This window comes from Cryptotermes secundus, unplaced genomic scaffold (assembly GCF_002891405.2).
Source record: "Cryptotermes secundus unplaced genomic scaffold, Csec_1.0 scaffold318, whole genome shotgun sequence".
NCBI lineage: Eukaryota > Metazoa > Arthropoda > Insecta > Blattodea > Kalotermitidae > Cryptotermes > Cryptotermes secundus.
The window spans coordinates 357351-372707 of NW_019730108.1; the positions used below are offsets into that span (position 1 = coordinate 357351).

General features: G+C 41.4%; 1 protein-coding gene across 6 annotated transcripts in view; it reads right to left on the minus strand.

Moving 5' to 3' along the window:
• The window catches only part of LOC111866049 (linear gramicidin synthase subunit D), a 44236-nt gene extending 36658 nt beyond the window's left edge, over positions 1-7578 (minus strand). For 2 of the 6 annotated variants that reach the window (XM_023854573.2, XM_023854571.2), the window contains exons 1-4: positions 3240-3316; positions 2461-2625; positions 1521-1665; positions 549-821 (exon numbers count right to left, since the gene is read on the minus strand). In XM_023854573.2, coding sequence (XP_023710341.1) covers positions 549-821; positions 1521-1665; positions 2461-2601 — 559 coding nt within the window. In that variant the 5' untranslated portion in view covers positions 2602-2625; positions 3240-3316. Of the gene's footprint in view, positions 1-548; positions 822-1117; positions 1280-1520; positions 1666-2460; positions 2626-2709; positions 3166-3239; positions 3317-7231 lie in introns of those variants that run through there. The other 4 variants (XM_023854572.2, XM_033752121.1, XM_023854574.2 and 1 more) reach the window with 4 other exon arrangements.
• Between the last annotated feature and the right edge of the window lie 7779 nt (positions 7579-15357).

Genomic DNA, 15357 nt, shown 5'->3' on the forward strand with positions numbered 1-15357 from the left:
GAAAAAAAAAAGTCTATGTGCTTACCTAATTAAGCACCATGCTTTGAAGATGTAGGGGGGAGTGGATGTATAGATCCATATTTTGATCTCAGCACTAGATGGAGGTGAGTGGTCAGCTTCACATCCCTACTACTTTACCCCCGGGGGAAGAGCCCTGCTAGCCACTGAATAGGTTGGGTGAACCCCAGAGCCAGTCTGAACGGCATGGAGAAGAGAAAATAATTGATCCTACCAGGACTCAAACTCTGTCCCCTTGGTCATCCAGCCTGTAGCCAGTCACTATACCAACTGAGCTATCGCAGCTCCTTACATTATAATATTACTACCAAAAATTATTTTTTTTAAACATTACTGTTCTATCCTGAACACACTAGGCTGATCAGTAACAACAGCTTGAAACATAAGTTTGTAAGCAAACTCTCTGGCTGTCCCCCCTTGCAGAATATGCTGGTAGCATCCATTTCCAGAGAGATTGAAAAGAACTATGACAAATTCCAGCAAGTGGACATTCTAAATGTTGCCACTGTCCCAACCTATTCATCCCTTACCTTTGGGCTTTCCTGTGGTCCCAGATGAATAGGCAGTGAATGCCATGTCATCCAAAGACACCTGGACGGTGTTCTTGAGAGGACTCAGCTGGCTGTTCTCTTCCTGCACTCTGTCAAACCATCCAGCATCCAATAGGACTGGCAAGGTGGAGGAACCAGCCAGACGTTCCAAGAATGGGGCCTTAGTACACACAGCTGTGGGCTGGGAGTCTTCCAGAACAACCGTTAGCAACTGTGATGGGTAGGACACCTCAAGGGGCATATAGGCCCCACCTGCAAAACAGAATACGTTGCAGGATATGAATACTTCATGAGGAGTACTGCCATGCAGAGGAATGTACTGTTCCCATCTTCAGAGTTTAAGCCTAAACAGAACAAGCAAACAAGCAGCAAGTATAAAGCCTGCATGCCCAGAAGTGAGAGGCAGTAAATTCTTCAAAACATCAGAGAATTGCAACTGGACTACAAGACATCACATTCCATGAGGCAGAACTCTTCATACTCACTGACATTCACATGACTTCATGCTTTGAATATCCAAGGTGAGGAGAAATTGTCTTTGTACTCAACTTAGAACCATGCCATGTAACTGTATGAGGGAGTGGAGATATGGCTTCACACGAAGTTTATCTCAGCACCAGATAGGAGTGGTCAGCTTCAGAACCAAGAAACTTTACTGCTGGGTAAAGTACGCTTAGAAGGTTGGGTGGTCCCCAGAGCTGGTCTGGATGCTGTGGAGAAGAGAAAATGTCTGCCCCTGATAGGAAGTGAGTCCAGTCCATAGCTAATCACTGTACTAACTGAGCTATCCTGGTGTCTGAGAGAGAATGGTATTACTGAAACAGGTATAACATGTTTCATAGAACAAAAGAAATGAACGAAATGTTTTTGAAATGAAGTTGAATTCAGCAACTCATGATGAAAGTAACCTTATTGTGTTTTCCAAACTAAAAGGCCACATCAGTTGCTAACCTGCTCGCAGGATGGCAATATAACTGACAACATATTCCAGGCAGCGCTCCATCAATATGCCGACCACAATGTTGTTCCTCACCCCTATATGGCGCAACTTGATGGCGAGCTCCTCACTCATCTGGTCCAGCTCACTGTAAGTGACCTGTAACATCGGTGAGTGAATTATGGCTCCTGCTTGCTTAGCTAACTCTTTCACCCTGATGATGGAGTACAGTACCTTCCTCTGAAACGATGGTGAACTTCGACTAGACTACACAGCACCACATCCCAGAAAACAGTAGCTTTCACCCTCAAATTATACTTGCCCTTTAATACGAGAGACAGAGTTTCACATCCACAAAACTAGTGGCAAAATTCACACTCAGTATACTTTAACCTTTACATTTTAAGACACCAGGTGGAAAACACTTTTGAACCAATTACAGTAAGCATTCCCAAAATTTAATCTGATCTTAATGTCTCAATGGATGTATTTCTATTTGTCAGTGTCATTCCCAAATATCTGAACTTCACTATATTTTCAAATGATATATTATCTGTCTTCATTATCTTCATCGAAAAAACAATACATTACAAATTATGCTCTGCCACTTCCTTCCACATCCTTCCCAATTCATCATGCACCAATGATCCTATCATCTGATGCTACAGTCTGAGACACTCACAACATGGTTGCTGCCAGCACTTTTCCCTGGGGGAGACAGAAAATTTGTTTACAAACTTATGCCAAATTCATTTAAGACTATTCCTAATGATCGCCTTACAGTATTCAGGATAAGAAAAATTTATTTTTAAAATAATTTTAATATTTGGTACAATTCCTTTTATTTCCTTTTGAGTTTTAAAAAATCAGGAGGGGGTCAGATGCTTGCTTGCCTGCACCCATGGCTGACAGCGTGATTCAGTGAATAAAGAAAGAAATAACACAGTTCCTTACCTTCATCCCATTGTGAGTAACAACAGCAATAGCCTCAGGTAAGGCCTTTGCTTGTCTCACAAACTGTTCATGCAGGCAGCCTTGCTGGTCGTACAGCTGCATTGCATCAGCCACGGCCTCCTCTGGTGTAACGGAACCCATTGTAAAATTCTCTAGCAAGCAAATCTGAAAATCAGATTTACCAGAAACAATCAATTAGAAGAAACTGAGAACTACATGCTGTCTAACACTCTGGAGCATTAACTTTACCTAAATAACATTTAAAAACTGTTCATTCCTCATTGAAAAGACACTGCACCTGAACACCAACTCTTCAACCCTTTAAAGTCCTAAAATGCCACCTACTGACTAGAGTGGCTTGAGGGTAGTTGTTTTAGAATTGCCAGCTGAAAAGATCTGCTCACTGTTAATCAACTGGCACAGAATTTCTGTCAACAGGTGTGTCACACCAACATTTAGTGAGAAGAATGGTCTTCCACATAATACAGTCCACTACCTGTTTGATAGTACTTTGACAAGTGGCGTGGGTTTCAATGTGCAAGTGCATTTACCACCATCAGCCTGGGTGTTGTTAGGGGTGGTGGAGCTTGAAAGTTAAGGAGTTAATGATGTTTATGGAAATAATCACTGTTTAATGTAATAACTGTATAGAACACACAAATACACTGCATGGGCAAATTGTCGTTGGTTTTCTTCTATGTTAAAGCAGGTGGTAGAAAGAATTACCACTGTTTTAAACGGTTAATGAACTAAAATAGGAAACATAAAATGCAACAAACTTTCTCATGTGTTTTTCTTTCAACAGCTGCAGGACTCCAGTGTCTACTTGCGGATCAGCACAGATCAGTAGGAGACTGCAAATATCATGAGGAATGAAGGACGGGACATAGTGTGCAGCTGGTATCTGCTTGCAAAGGAGATTACTGATAAGATAATATCAAGGCCAAATTTTTATTTGTTCTGAACTATGTCCTACTGCATATCATGCGAAACTTAGGACAGGGGTGTGAAAACTATGGCCATTATTTGGCATCCCTGTGAGGCACAGGGACACATGCTGGCTTGTCTGCTCACATTTCAACATTTAGTCACATAATCCGGCACTCAGATTTTGAGTTTCCTCAGCATCTCTGTAAAAACGATGATTTCTGAAGTAACAATTTATGTTCTCATTTCATTATATGGTTGTCTAAGACAAGGAGATGCTTTAGAGCCACTCCTTTTCAACTTTGCTTTAGAATATGCCATTAGGAAGGTCTAGGAAAATCAGATGGGACTGAAATTAAACGGGACACATCAGCTGCTGGTCTATGCCGATGATGTGAATCTACTGGGTGATAATATAGATACCATAAAGAAAAACACACAAACTTTAATTGACGCACACAAGGAGGTTGGTCTAGAAGTAAACACAGAGAAAACTAAGTGTATGTTGCTGTCTAGTCACCAAAATGCAGGGAAAAACCATGACATAATGATAGGAAACAGATGTTTTGAAAATGTGGCACAGTTCAGATATTTTGGAATGACTATAACAAATCAAACCCTGATTCAGGAGGAAATTAAGAGGAGACTCAATTCAGGTAATGCTTGCTACCATTCAGTCCAGAACCTTTTATCTTCTCATATGCTGTCCAAAAACATAAAAACTGGAATATACAGAACTATAATTTTGCCTGTGGTTCTGTATGGGTGTGAAATTTTGTCTCTGACATTAATGGAGGAACATAGACTGAGGCAGTTTTAGACCAGGGTGTTGAGGAGAATGTTTGGATCAAAGACGGATGAAGTGACAGGAATATGATTTGTTTCATTCTGGTCCATCACACCAACAATATCATGAAAAGTTAAACAGTTCCATCCGGTGTGATTAGTGAAGATTTTTCTTATTTCAATTATTTATGCCCTTAAATGTTTCGGTCTTCAGAGACCATCATCACACGGACACCTTTACATCAATACAGTTGGAAATTACTATTATAATATATGTTCTGAACATTAAAACATATACATACAATATTAATAATATACAATTGGATATAAAATCTAAATTTTTTACAACTACAGTGGCTGTTCCAATTCATTAAAATATTTGTAATTGGTTTGCTAAGATTTCATTGGAATTTATAAACCAAGTAGGTTCCTGTTGTCTTTCTTATTATTTCTCTTGAAGGGGACCAAACGTTTGTCCCTTGTCGTTCTCGAGAAGAGGGTTCTTTGATGTTGTCCTCTATGTGTTTGTGGCACCCTGTGTTGTTTTTTTAATAAACCAATTACAAATATTTTAATGTATTGAATGATCAAGTGAAGGAGGATGAGGTGAGCAAGGCATGTAGCAGAAATGGGGGAGAAGAGGAATACATATAGGATGTCGGTGGAAAAGCCAGAAGGAAAGAGACCACTGGGAAGACCAAGGTGTAGGTGGGTGGACAATATTAATATGGATCTTAGAGAGATAGGATGGGATGGTATGGATTGGATTGATGAGTGTATTTTTATCACTACTAAAATTGTGATCATCATTAGGTGGTTAATAAATAAAATGCATAATCATTCAACTGCAAATTAAAATGGATCTATTTTTCACAATATAATTGAGCATTAAATTTTGTAAATTTTCAGTTTGAGGACAGCTGTGGTTTCACACATGACACTGGTTTAATATAATGTTGCGATGGCAAATATTAAATTAAGTGATGGGTTCGATTATGCGTGAGTTCTCTGTGAGGTGGAACACTTGTTAAACGGTGGGAATGGTGTGGTTGCGTGACTGCGCCGACCGCCACCTTATTATACCTTCGTACCTTTCGCACCGTGCCGAACGGAAACCCCGCCCGCAGGGTCAATGACCTCATTAAGCTGTAGATATTTCAGCCCATGACGATGATTTTGCCCTGCATTCTGGTGACAGGGTGGGAATAATGTGGTTGGGTGATTGTGCGGATGGTCACCTTATACATTCACACCGTCACGAACAGCAACCCCACCCGCAGGGTCAATGACCCCATTAAGCTGTAGATCTATCAGCCCATGACGATGATTTTGCCCTGCATTCTGGTGACGACAGGGTGGGAATAATGTGGTTGGGTGATTGTGCGGATGACCACCTTATACTTTCACACCGTCACGAACAGCAACCCCACCTGCAGGGTCAATGACCCCATTAAGCTGTAGATCTTTCAGCCCATGGCGATGATTTTGCAATGCATTCTGGCGACGACACGGTGGGAATAACGTGGTTAGGTGATTGTGCAGATGGCCACCTTATACATTCACACAGTCACGAATAGCAACCCCACTCGCAGGGTCAGTGACCCCAGCCCATGACGATTTTGCCTGCATTCTAGTAAAGTCACAGCAGCATATACTTAGTTTTCCCTGCGTTCACTTCTAGACCAACCTCCTCACTTGCATCCATGCACTCCAGAACCTCCTGTCTTCTCGTCTGCTATCTAAAAACGTAAAAATTCGAATACAGGTACACCTCTATACATGCGGTTAATCAGCGCACTGCGCGTGAACTGTATCTCGAAGCCGCGAACATCGAAGTTGAAAGCCAATGGGGAAAATTGTAATACATTCATGTCTTGGGTAATAGTCGGAAAACCTAATTTGGCCTTTGAAATAAGTTTTAACTGTGTACATAAATATAAAGAATGATGAAAAGCAAATAAGCTAAAATACATTTATTAAAGAAAAGAGCTACAAAACGAGTGAAAAAATGGATATGCTACTTTCTAGAAAAATATGTCAAGCGTCTCTGTTCGTACCATTTACGATGGCAACTAATTTCATTTTCCAGGGTTCGACGAACTAGCATGCTTCTTACCACATTCGGATCTAAATTGATAATTCTTTGTTTAACAGTTTAAAAATTCGAAATATCTGCTCGAGTCCCTTTATCAAAATTTCCTTTGAAACACACCCCTCCCCTTCAAATGCAATTTATTCTTTCCCGTAGCGGATGCTCTATTGCGCCAAATCTCTAAGGTCCGCGTCAATGAGTGGCTGTGAATGCGAATCGACATTCTCTGACATTGGGCGAATCTACATCTTCAGAACCAAGACCCTTTCCAATGACGCTAATTTCAGCAACAACAACGTAAACTTGATTTTCGAAGCCACAAAAGCCATCTGCGCAGTTAAATAAGATATTTCCTCACAGCACCCACTGTGTTTCCCGTAGTTTCTTGCCAAGACTCAGAAATATTTTCAACGGCTTGCTTAAAGTTAAAATGAATCCAAAATTCAATCAATGGAATTACACCTCCCCCGTCGTAACTTGCACTGCTTGCGCAAAAGTTCTTCACAAATAATAGGCTTTGAAAGCTGACATGATACCCTGGTGCACTGATTCTAGCTAAAACGTAGTGTTCGGAGTTAAAATACGGCTTTCATGTTTCCACACAGGTCATTCAGAGCAGAACTTAGAGGGGTTTAAGTGTAAGATTATTTTGCTTGCAGCAGTTTCCGACTGCTGGACAAAAATAACTCTTAAACCAGTTTTCAAACAAAGCTTGCCTAACCCATCACCCTTTAGTTTGCCCGCCAAATGCGAGGCTGTGATGCTTTGTTGCAACATCTTAGGGCGGGGACACACCAAGAAAACAGGCAACCGAAATTTCCGAGAATTATACGTTGGTGGTACCAACTGGAATCCGTTTTTTATTGCAATCTTCCAACCATGTTATTAATAGATACTCTATTTCTACTAAAACAGAATGTCTGTTCCTAGTGCATTGTATACTAAAATATGTTGATGCAGCCTTACCTTGTTCTATGTAGTCATTAGATTTTGGACAGAATTAGTCCTACTATAGACTCGTCGCACGTTCTGGAGTAGTGTCCTGCTGCTGCTTGCCTTGCATTGACCATTATCAGTTTAATAACTTCAAGTTTCGATCCAAAGTAATAATTTTACGCACCACCTTATCAGATTCCACTGACATGGTGCTTTTCCTTTTGGACATGGTGAACTTTTACAAAATATTAATTATTACTGAGCGTGAAATACGCCAATAAGAAAACACTTCTTATGCACTCTCGCCTTCAATAGCAACTTAAGCGAACTTGAGGTTATGTCAGTATAATGTGGTGTCAGAAGCGTCAGAAGCATAAACTGGCAACACCGGGAACGGCGACTTGTTTTTGTTTCAAAATTCGAAATTATTGGCGACACAAAGAGTAGAACCTTCATTCAAGGGAAGGGTAAAGGGCGGTCGGCGCGTAAGGTTTGACAACCTCACCGCCATCTGTGGGAAGAATGTCTACAAAATGTGGGAACCTTGACTTCAAACAACCCTATGCGCCTTCATCGTCTCTTATTGGGATAGCTTTACCTTTGAAGAAAGCAGTCTTCTGGGATTTGGCACCGTGTATATGTGGTGTTAACCGACGTTTCGGAGGAAAGCCTCAAATCTTACATAGCTTTACCTTTGTTTACCATATACAGTGTTTGCCAACGTGGGGCGTACATCCCACAGGGGGGCAATTAGAAAATGTATTCATCACAGACATATTAAAAAAAGAATCACCAACGTCGGTGATAAAATATCGATATTGCAACCCTGACCTTCCGAGAGAAGGTTGGCGACACTAGTTCAGCTGTCAAAATATATATATGCTTGGCGGCGTAAATATGTTAAGATTATGTCATAGAATCTATCACTTTTCAAAAGTAAACAGTGCCAATTTAACTTTGTGCAGTTTTTGCTGTAGAAACAACGAGGAAAGTTTGTTTAATTTTTTATGTACTGTAAATATTTTTAATGTTAGCAGGCGTATTTATGTAAAATTTTTACTTTTTTTTTTTTAATTCGCTTAGTGGGGGAGGGGGGGTGGAGGCCAACTGGGTCCACTCGGCACGCGACCACTGATTGGCCTATTGTAGCCTGCCCCGGGCGATTATGATGATGGAGAATGTGGTGGAATGAAGAATGGCAGGGGAAACCGAAAACCCGCCCCAGCGCCAATTTGTCCACCACAAATCCCACTTGACCAGAACCGGGATGGAACCTGAGCCGCCGCGGTGGGAAGCCAACGACTAACTGCTTGAGGGGCTTGAGCTCTGGCGCGGCTTTTTACATGTTAGTTTTCTGGTTTCCCAGAAGTTGCGCTACTATCAATTTACATAAAATGAACACTTTCCACAATTGTATTAGGTTCGTTTGATAGCTGAAAACATCAACATAAAATCTCATATTTCGTTGTTTCGTTTTTTCTGCTTGTGACAGCAGACTTTTAAAATTGTTTGCGGTATATTTTTATTTCTCCAGTACTACTTTTTGAACATAAAACCGAATGTAACCTATAAACGTCAAACGTTTAACCTTACTTCCATAAGCAAGGTAGGCTAAAAGACAAAGAGAGGCATAGTAACAATCCATCTTACCCAGCTTCTCACTTGGTAAGATGGTAGCAAGAAGTCACCCTATGGGGTACCTGCATCCCAGAAATAAACTCCACTCCCTTGGCTAGGGGAACAGAAGCTAGAGAGGCCAATACAGAAACACAGGCTGTGCCCCTGACCTTGCCTGTGGAGACCACATGAAAAGGCAAGTAGTGGTGGGGCAGTGGTTGCACTTACATTGTTACAGGGAAGGTGATGTACTGTACCTAAGGCCCTTTTAACAACCCTCACACACCTTACAATCCTAATCTCGGTGAAATCAACCAAATCCACTGTTCATTCTGTTGAAAACAGCTATACCTGGAAAAAATAAACACATATGTACATATTTCATCAATACAACACCCCTGTATGTGCCAAGATGTACGATAAGATTACAGACATGCAAAAACTTGCATGCACTACAACAGAAAAGTACATTCTCTGATCTCTGTTATGGTCTGACAAACAGTGAAATGCCAATATGGCCCTCATATCAGTAACTGTGCTCATCACTTGCCCACTTCATCCCATTAGCCTGCATCTAAAGCCTGAAACTCAGCTAAACAATATTTAAAAATTCACTTCTCACCTCACAGTGAACACATTAAATCTCTTCTATAAAGAGAAACCAGTTAATGTTGTTTGGATGGCCTGCCAGTAACCATTCATCATTGAAGAATCAGGTGGTTAGTGAATAATGAACTGGAAAGGATGCGTACAGAAGCAGTCATAGCTTAATCAAGGTACTACATAGCATTTACCTGGAGGGACTGACAAAAACTGCATAAGATCTTGGGGCACACTGTAGTATAACTGGTTGAGGCACTATGCTACAAGCTGGAAGGTCACAAGTTCAATTCCCAATGAGGTCATTGGATTTTTCAATTGATCTAATCCTTCCAGCCGTACTATGACCCTAGGGTCAACCCAGCCTCTAACAGAAATGAGTACCAGGAATCTTCCTGGGTATAAAGGGACGCTAGTGCATAAGGCTGACCTCACAGCCATCTGTCAGCCAATTGTCTAGAAAATGTGGGATCCTCAACGTCTCACAACCTCATGGGCCTCGACATTCTGTTACATGGATAGCTTTTATATATGATCTTAGTATAGCTGTGTTATCTTGGCATCAGAATGCTGTTTATGGAAATAATTTGTTTATTTTGAGAATCATATTGTGGCATGTAGATGGTTGCTAGGAGGTGATCACGAGATAGGCGACTGTACAGTGGCCATTACTAGGCAGAAGCCCATAAACAGCAACAGAGGAATGGTGTTTTGTGCATGGTCTGCTAAGCAACAGAGGAACAATGTTTTATGTGTGGTCCATGCCAAGATGTTATAAGCAGGACAATTAGTGAGAATTGGTGAGTCAGTCACAGGACTGCTGTTGCTGTGAGAGCCAGAAGCTGAGGCATGGGGACAGTTTGGGAAACCAGAGGAAGGGGAATGTCCACCATTAGCAGAAAACTGGTGAAGACAGAGCAGGCTGGGAAGACTTAGGAAGTGCTGTAGTGAACGATAAAGCATGTGAATTAGTGCTATAGTTACTTGTAGTTACGATCTGTAAATGTTCATCAAATCCAATTATCAATCCATACCTTGTCTATAGTCCCTCATACATGTGATAATATGATATATGTAAGTACCATGTGTGGGCTCAAGGTATGCGGGTTCAAACCCGGCAGAGGTCGTGGAATTTTTAAGGGCGGAAAAATTCAGGGAACAAGTCCTCCGGGAGGGACTTTTAAGCCGTGGGTCCTGTGTCGTAGATTTACGGCACATAAAAGATCCTGTCTCTAGGAGACCTCTGAGCAAAATTAGGTAAAAAGTTTCCCGCCCAAGTAGTTTTCAGTGCCTCCAGTAGATGGGGAAGCATCAGGTACCACAGCCAGCCTTGCTGGCTGAACGGGGCTGATAGCGAGCACCAGTACTGGCTGGGTATGGAGGCTGGTAGAATATCAAAGGGGGATGTACAACAGACTATTAGTCGCGGTGCATGGGGAAACCCACCCCCTCTAATAATAATAATAATAACCATGTGTGGGCAGAATGCAGAGTTCTTAAATGTTAAAGCAGATGGCACTAGTAACTACTGCACTTTAAAGGCTTTAACCGTATTGCCAGAGGGCCTTATCTGAAGAAGTTGATTTATCCTTAAATGTTAAGAGCAACATCAAAGTAAACATTCGCCTGGCAAAAGAATGATCCTGAGATGATGGGAAGAACATTCATGTCAACAGCTTGATTTACTTTCAAATATTCTTCATATTTCACTGATCAGACTGTCTGGTCAAGCCCATTTTATAATTAATTCTGAAACATTGGAGGGTTTCATCATTTCATGGGCTAGAGCAGCACTGAGTGTAGCTTTGTTGTCCAGATACATGACAATGGTGTCTCATTAACACAGATAAGCTGAGCTCAGGGAGCTGGCCCACAGACACCATTAGCATACAGGATGGAAAAACATCTGGCTACTTATGCATTTAACTCTGAGCCAGATAAGATCATAAGATGAAAATGTACTAAGGCAGACACTACTTAGGTTCAAACAGAGAGACTGCACACTGCATCGCAGGCCTTTTCTAGCTTTGTATTTCATACGGCTCAATAGACACAGATTATCTTTTATTTCCAGGTTATTTTAAGACACTGTCAGTATTTAGACCAGGACTGATGAACTGGGTGACCAGAAGATGAGGAAAAAGATGTAAGAGGATGCTTGGGGACAGAAGAGAATATTTTCATTTGAAGGAGAAAGCTCTAGATCGCATCAAGTGGAGGAACTGTGGACCTGTCGTCTCGACAGATTATTGATGAATGAATGAATGAGGAATTGGAAGAAAATGGTCATGGCATTATCAAGGTATTATCCCAGCACTCATGGAGGTACTGAGGAAAACCATGGAAGGAGCCAGGATGGCTGGTGTCCTAGACAAGGCTGGAACCAACCACCTCCTGAGTACAAGTCTCAAATGTTGCTGGCATGCGAACCTGCTCAGTGACAAAACTTTGCAACTTATAATCTTCACAGAACATTTCATTTTCAGATCATTGCCAAGTCCTTCCACTCTTCTAGTCTGGCCGAACTATATTGTTCTGGGTTATTCCATTTGGGTACTGAGTGTCTGAATCTGGAAAAAGGGCTGTTCCATCATTTATGCTGAATGACTGAGGAAGATCATGCACAATGTAACAGGATCTAATAGCTAACTTTCTTCATGTTGTTAGCCTCCGAGTTCCATAACAGCAAGTAATGTTTTGACTACACAAACTGTTCGAAGAAGAGCCAGTGGCATGTTATCAGCCTCGGATGAGAAAAAATACATACAGATATTTGGTGTGGAAAAAGTCTGCTGTTTTGACCAACACCAGGGATTGCCTTTTCTTGTCAACATAAAAACAGAGCAAAACCTAGGGAACCAGGCAGGACAGTGAACAGAGGTTACAGAGTAAAGACATACACAGGCTGTTCTCATTATGTTTATGGTACATGAAATTACAAATTGGGTACAAGTATTACACACACACACACATTCACTTCAGAGATGGTGATGCAGAGTCAGTGCCCTGACTTAAGATATGACAACATACAGTCTTGTAGACAATTACCAACTTGCTGTGCAAGGTTCCTCTGGAATATTGGCAACAATCTATCAAACTACATGATGTCCCTAAAAAAGTCAAGTTGTCCCTGTGCTTAACTAAATTAGCATTATGCTATGAAGACTTATGGGGGGAGTGAAGGTATAGCTCCACCATTCTTGACTTTGGCACTAGATGGAGGTGAGTGACCAGCTTCATGCCCTGGTTGCTCTACCTCCCTGAGGAAAGAGACCCAAGTACCCATTGGACAGAAGACTGGGTGGGCTTCAGAGCCAGTTTGGATGTTGTGGAGAAGAGAAAAATCTTTCCTCTGCCAAGAATCAAACCCTAGTTGTCCAGCCCATAGCCTGTCACTATAGCGACTGAACTATGTCCCTGAATACCACAGTCTTAATATTTACTGTTGTGAAAACTGATGTTTCTTCTTTTCTGCACTTTAACACAGTACACCATGACACATTTAATGATTCTCTCAACAGACGTGATAACAGTTATGTTGGACAGTTTCCACCATCTTAGATACATTGAACCAACCAAATTTCAGAAGCTGGATACAATCTAATATTCACTATACTGACATTCTTATTTACTGTTTAACAATCCTGTCAGTAGCTCAGACTGCTGCTGAATGATAAGATCGGTGAACGATGAATTGGAATCGATGTGACTGGAAACAGTCATAGGTTGATCTGAGACTCTGAAGGACTGAGGAAACACATGGAAGACTTCGGACAGGATGCTGGGCCTGTGGCCAGATATATGAACCTGGAACCTCCTAAATACAAAGCATGTGACACCTGATTCAGTCTGTACAGTGACTAGCCTACAGAGTGGACTTGGACTTGATCCCAGGCAGGGATCAGCATCCAGACAGGTTCTGGGATCCAATTCAAATGCACTGCAGGTTTCTTCCCAAAGATACAGTGGCTGAGGCTGACCAATCACTTCCACCTGGTGCCTAGGTTAAGAATGCATGGAGCTACACCTCCACTCTCTCACAAAGTCTTTACAGTGTGGTGCTAAATTAAGCACAGGAACAACTTTTACTTTTCAATTTATGTAAGCAGAGGAGTATGGATACTTCCCCCGGGAAATGGTTGCTCCCCAGTATCCAGTTGCTGAAACTTTGAAGTGGGACTAACGCCCAAATTAAGAAACCAAATTCACTCACATAATTAAAATAAATATTGTGACTGAGGATTCAAATTACATCCAGAACTCTACTTCAGTACTCACATATCACTTTAACAGCTGTGGCTACCATACATACTGGTAAGTAACTTTCATAATATCGTTGCATTCTCTAGTAGGTTCACAGTAAGAAACGGGTCTTACACTGCTATATATTAGTGGCAGAGGCCAGCATCAAACCCACAACCCTGTGAATACTAATCTAGTATGCTAAGAACTACATAACCAATGGGAATTCAGAAGCAGTAACAACCATTTTAAGGTGTCTGTACATTGTGAGAAAAACCATCAAACTGTCACCAGGGTAGCCAACTTATAAAGTGAAGAGTATCTTGCTAACATTCTGATAGGTCAAACCTGCTCACTATAGACATACTGCCACACTGCTCCACATCACCAGCTTGATGTATACAGTATAATAAACCAGAGCAAGAGACAAATTCACTTTAATAACATCCAGGAAGCTGACATGAATACTTCTCAGCAAACATCATGGCACTAACATACCCAGCATTTGCACCATTGTCTTCTGAGCTATGACAGCGTGCAATCTTGTATATAGATACCAATGTCTGGAGGCATGTGATACCATGGGTGGGGGGGGTTGGGCATTTGGCCCCCCCTTTCCCCAGGATGTTTGGAAAGAAATTGAAACTGAAGACGAAAAGGAAGAATACCAAATTTTAATAATAAAACTTAAATGTATTCCTAAGAAATTCTTCTACTCTGCATGCTTTATGGTCTTCAGTAAAAACAGTGTTACATGGCTTAAGCACAAATCTTACATCTGCCACCCTCCCCTCCGAAGCATTCTGGCTGTGGTCATGATATGTCCACCTTCAACTAGTCACTTCAATGTCTGTGGGAGCACCTGGAACGTTGGTAACAACCTACCAGACTGCACAGTTGTGTCGGCAGTTTGCATCTTCACAGCCAAGAAAACATAAATGCCATGTTCAGGTTGAGTGTGGACAACTCACCATGGTCATACTTGCCAGCATAAATACCGTCTCTTATAAGTAAAATTGTGCTCAGCCAAACAAGAAAGTTTGTTTTGTTTGGTTGTAAGTTGTTTACTGATGGTGTCGATACTTCTTGCACAGCGAGCAGCTTCATAATTTGTACTCTTCACTAAATGTTACTAGAATGATGAAATCAAGGATAAGATGGCCATGGCACATAGAACCATAGAACTATGTGAGAGAATGGCATACAAAGTTTTGGGAGGAAAATCTGAAGGACAAAGATGAACAGGAACACCAAAGAACAGATGGGAGGATAATATCCAAAAATGGATCTCAAGTAAATAGAATGGAAGGGTGTGGACTTGATTCATCTTGCTCAGAACTGGGGACAGTGCAAAATGCTAAGAATTTCCTGAGTAGCTGAGCACCTATTATCTTCTCAAGGACTCACCTCCATGAAGTTAGTTAACCAGTAACTCAGGCCACACAGTGTTCAATGGTAGGATGAGGCATGAATAATGAATTTGAAAGGATGCGGAAGGAAGCACGCAAGGCCTAATTTGAGATATTATTCTGGAATTTACTCGGAGAAATCGAGGAAAACTATGAAAAATCTCAAGACAGGATCATCAGTCTCCAGGTCAGTATTCAAACTCAGTGTCTCCTGAAGTTAAAGCAGTAGCTCTGTCCAGTCAACCCTGATGTTTAGCAAAGGGCCTCTGCCTTATGACGACTGATGGT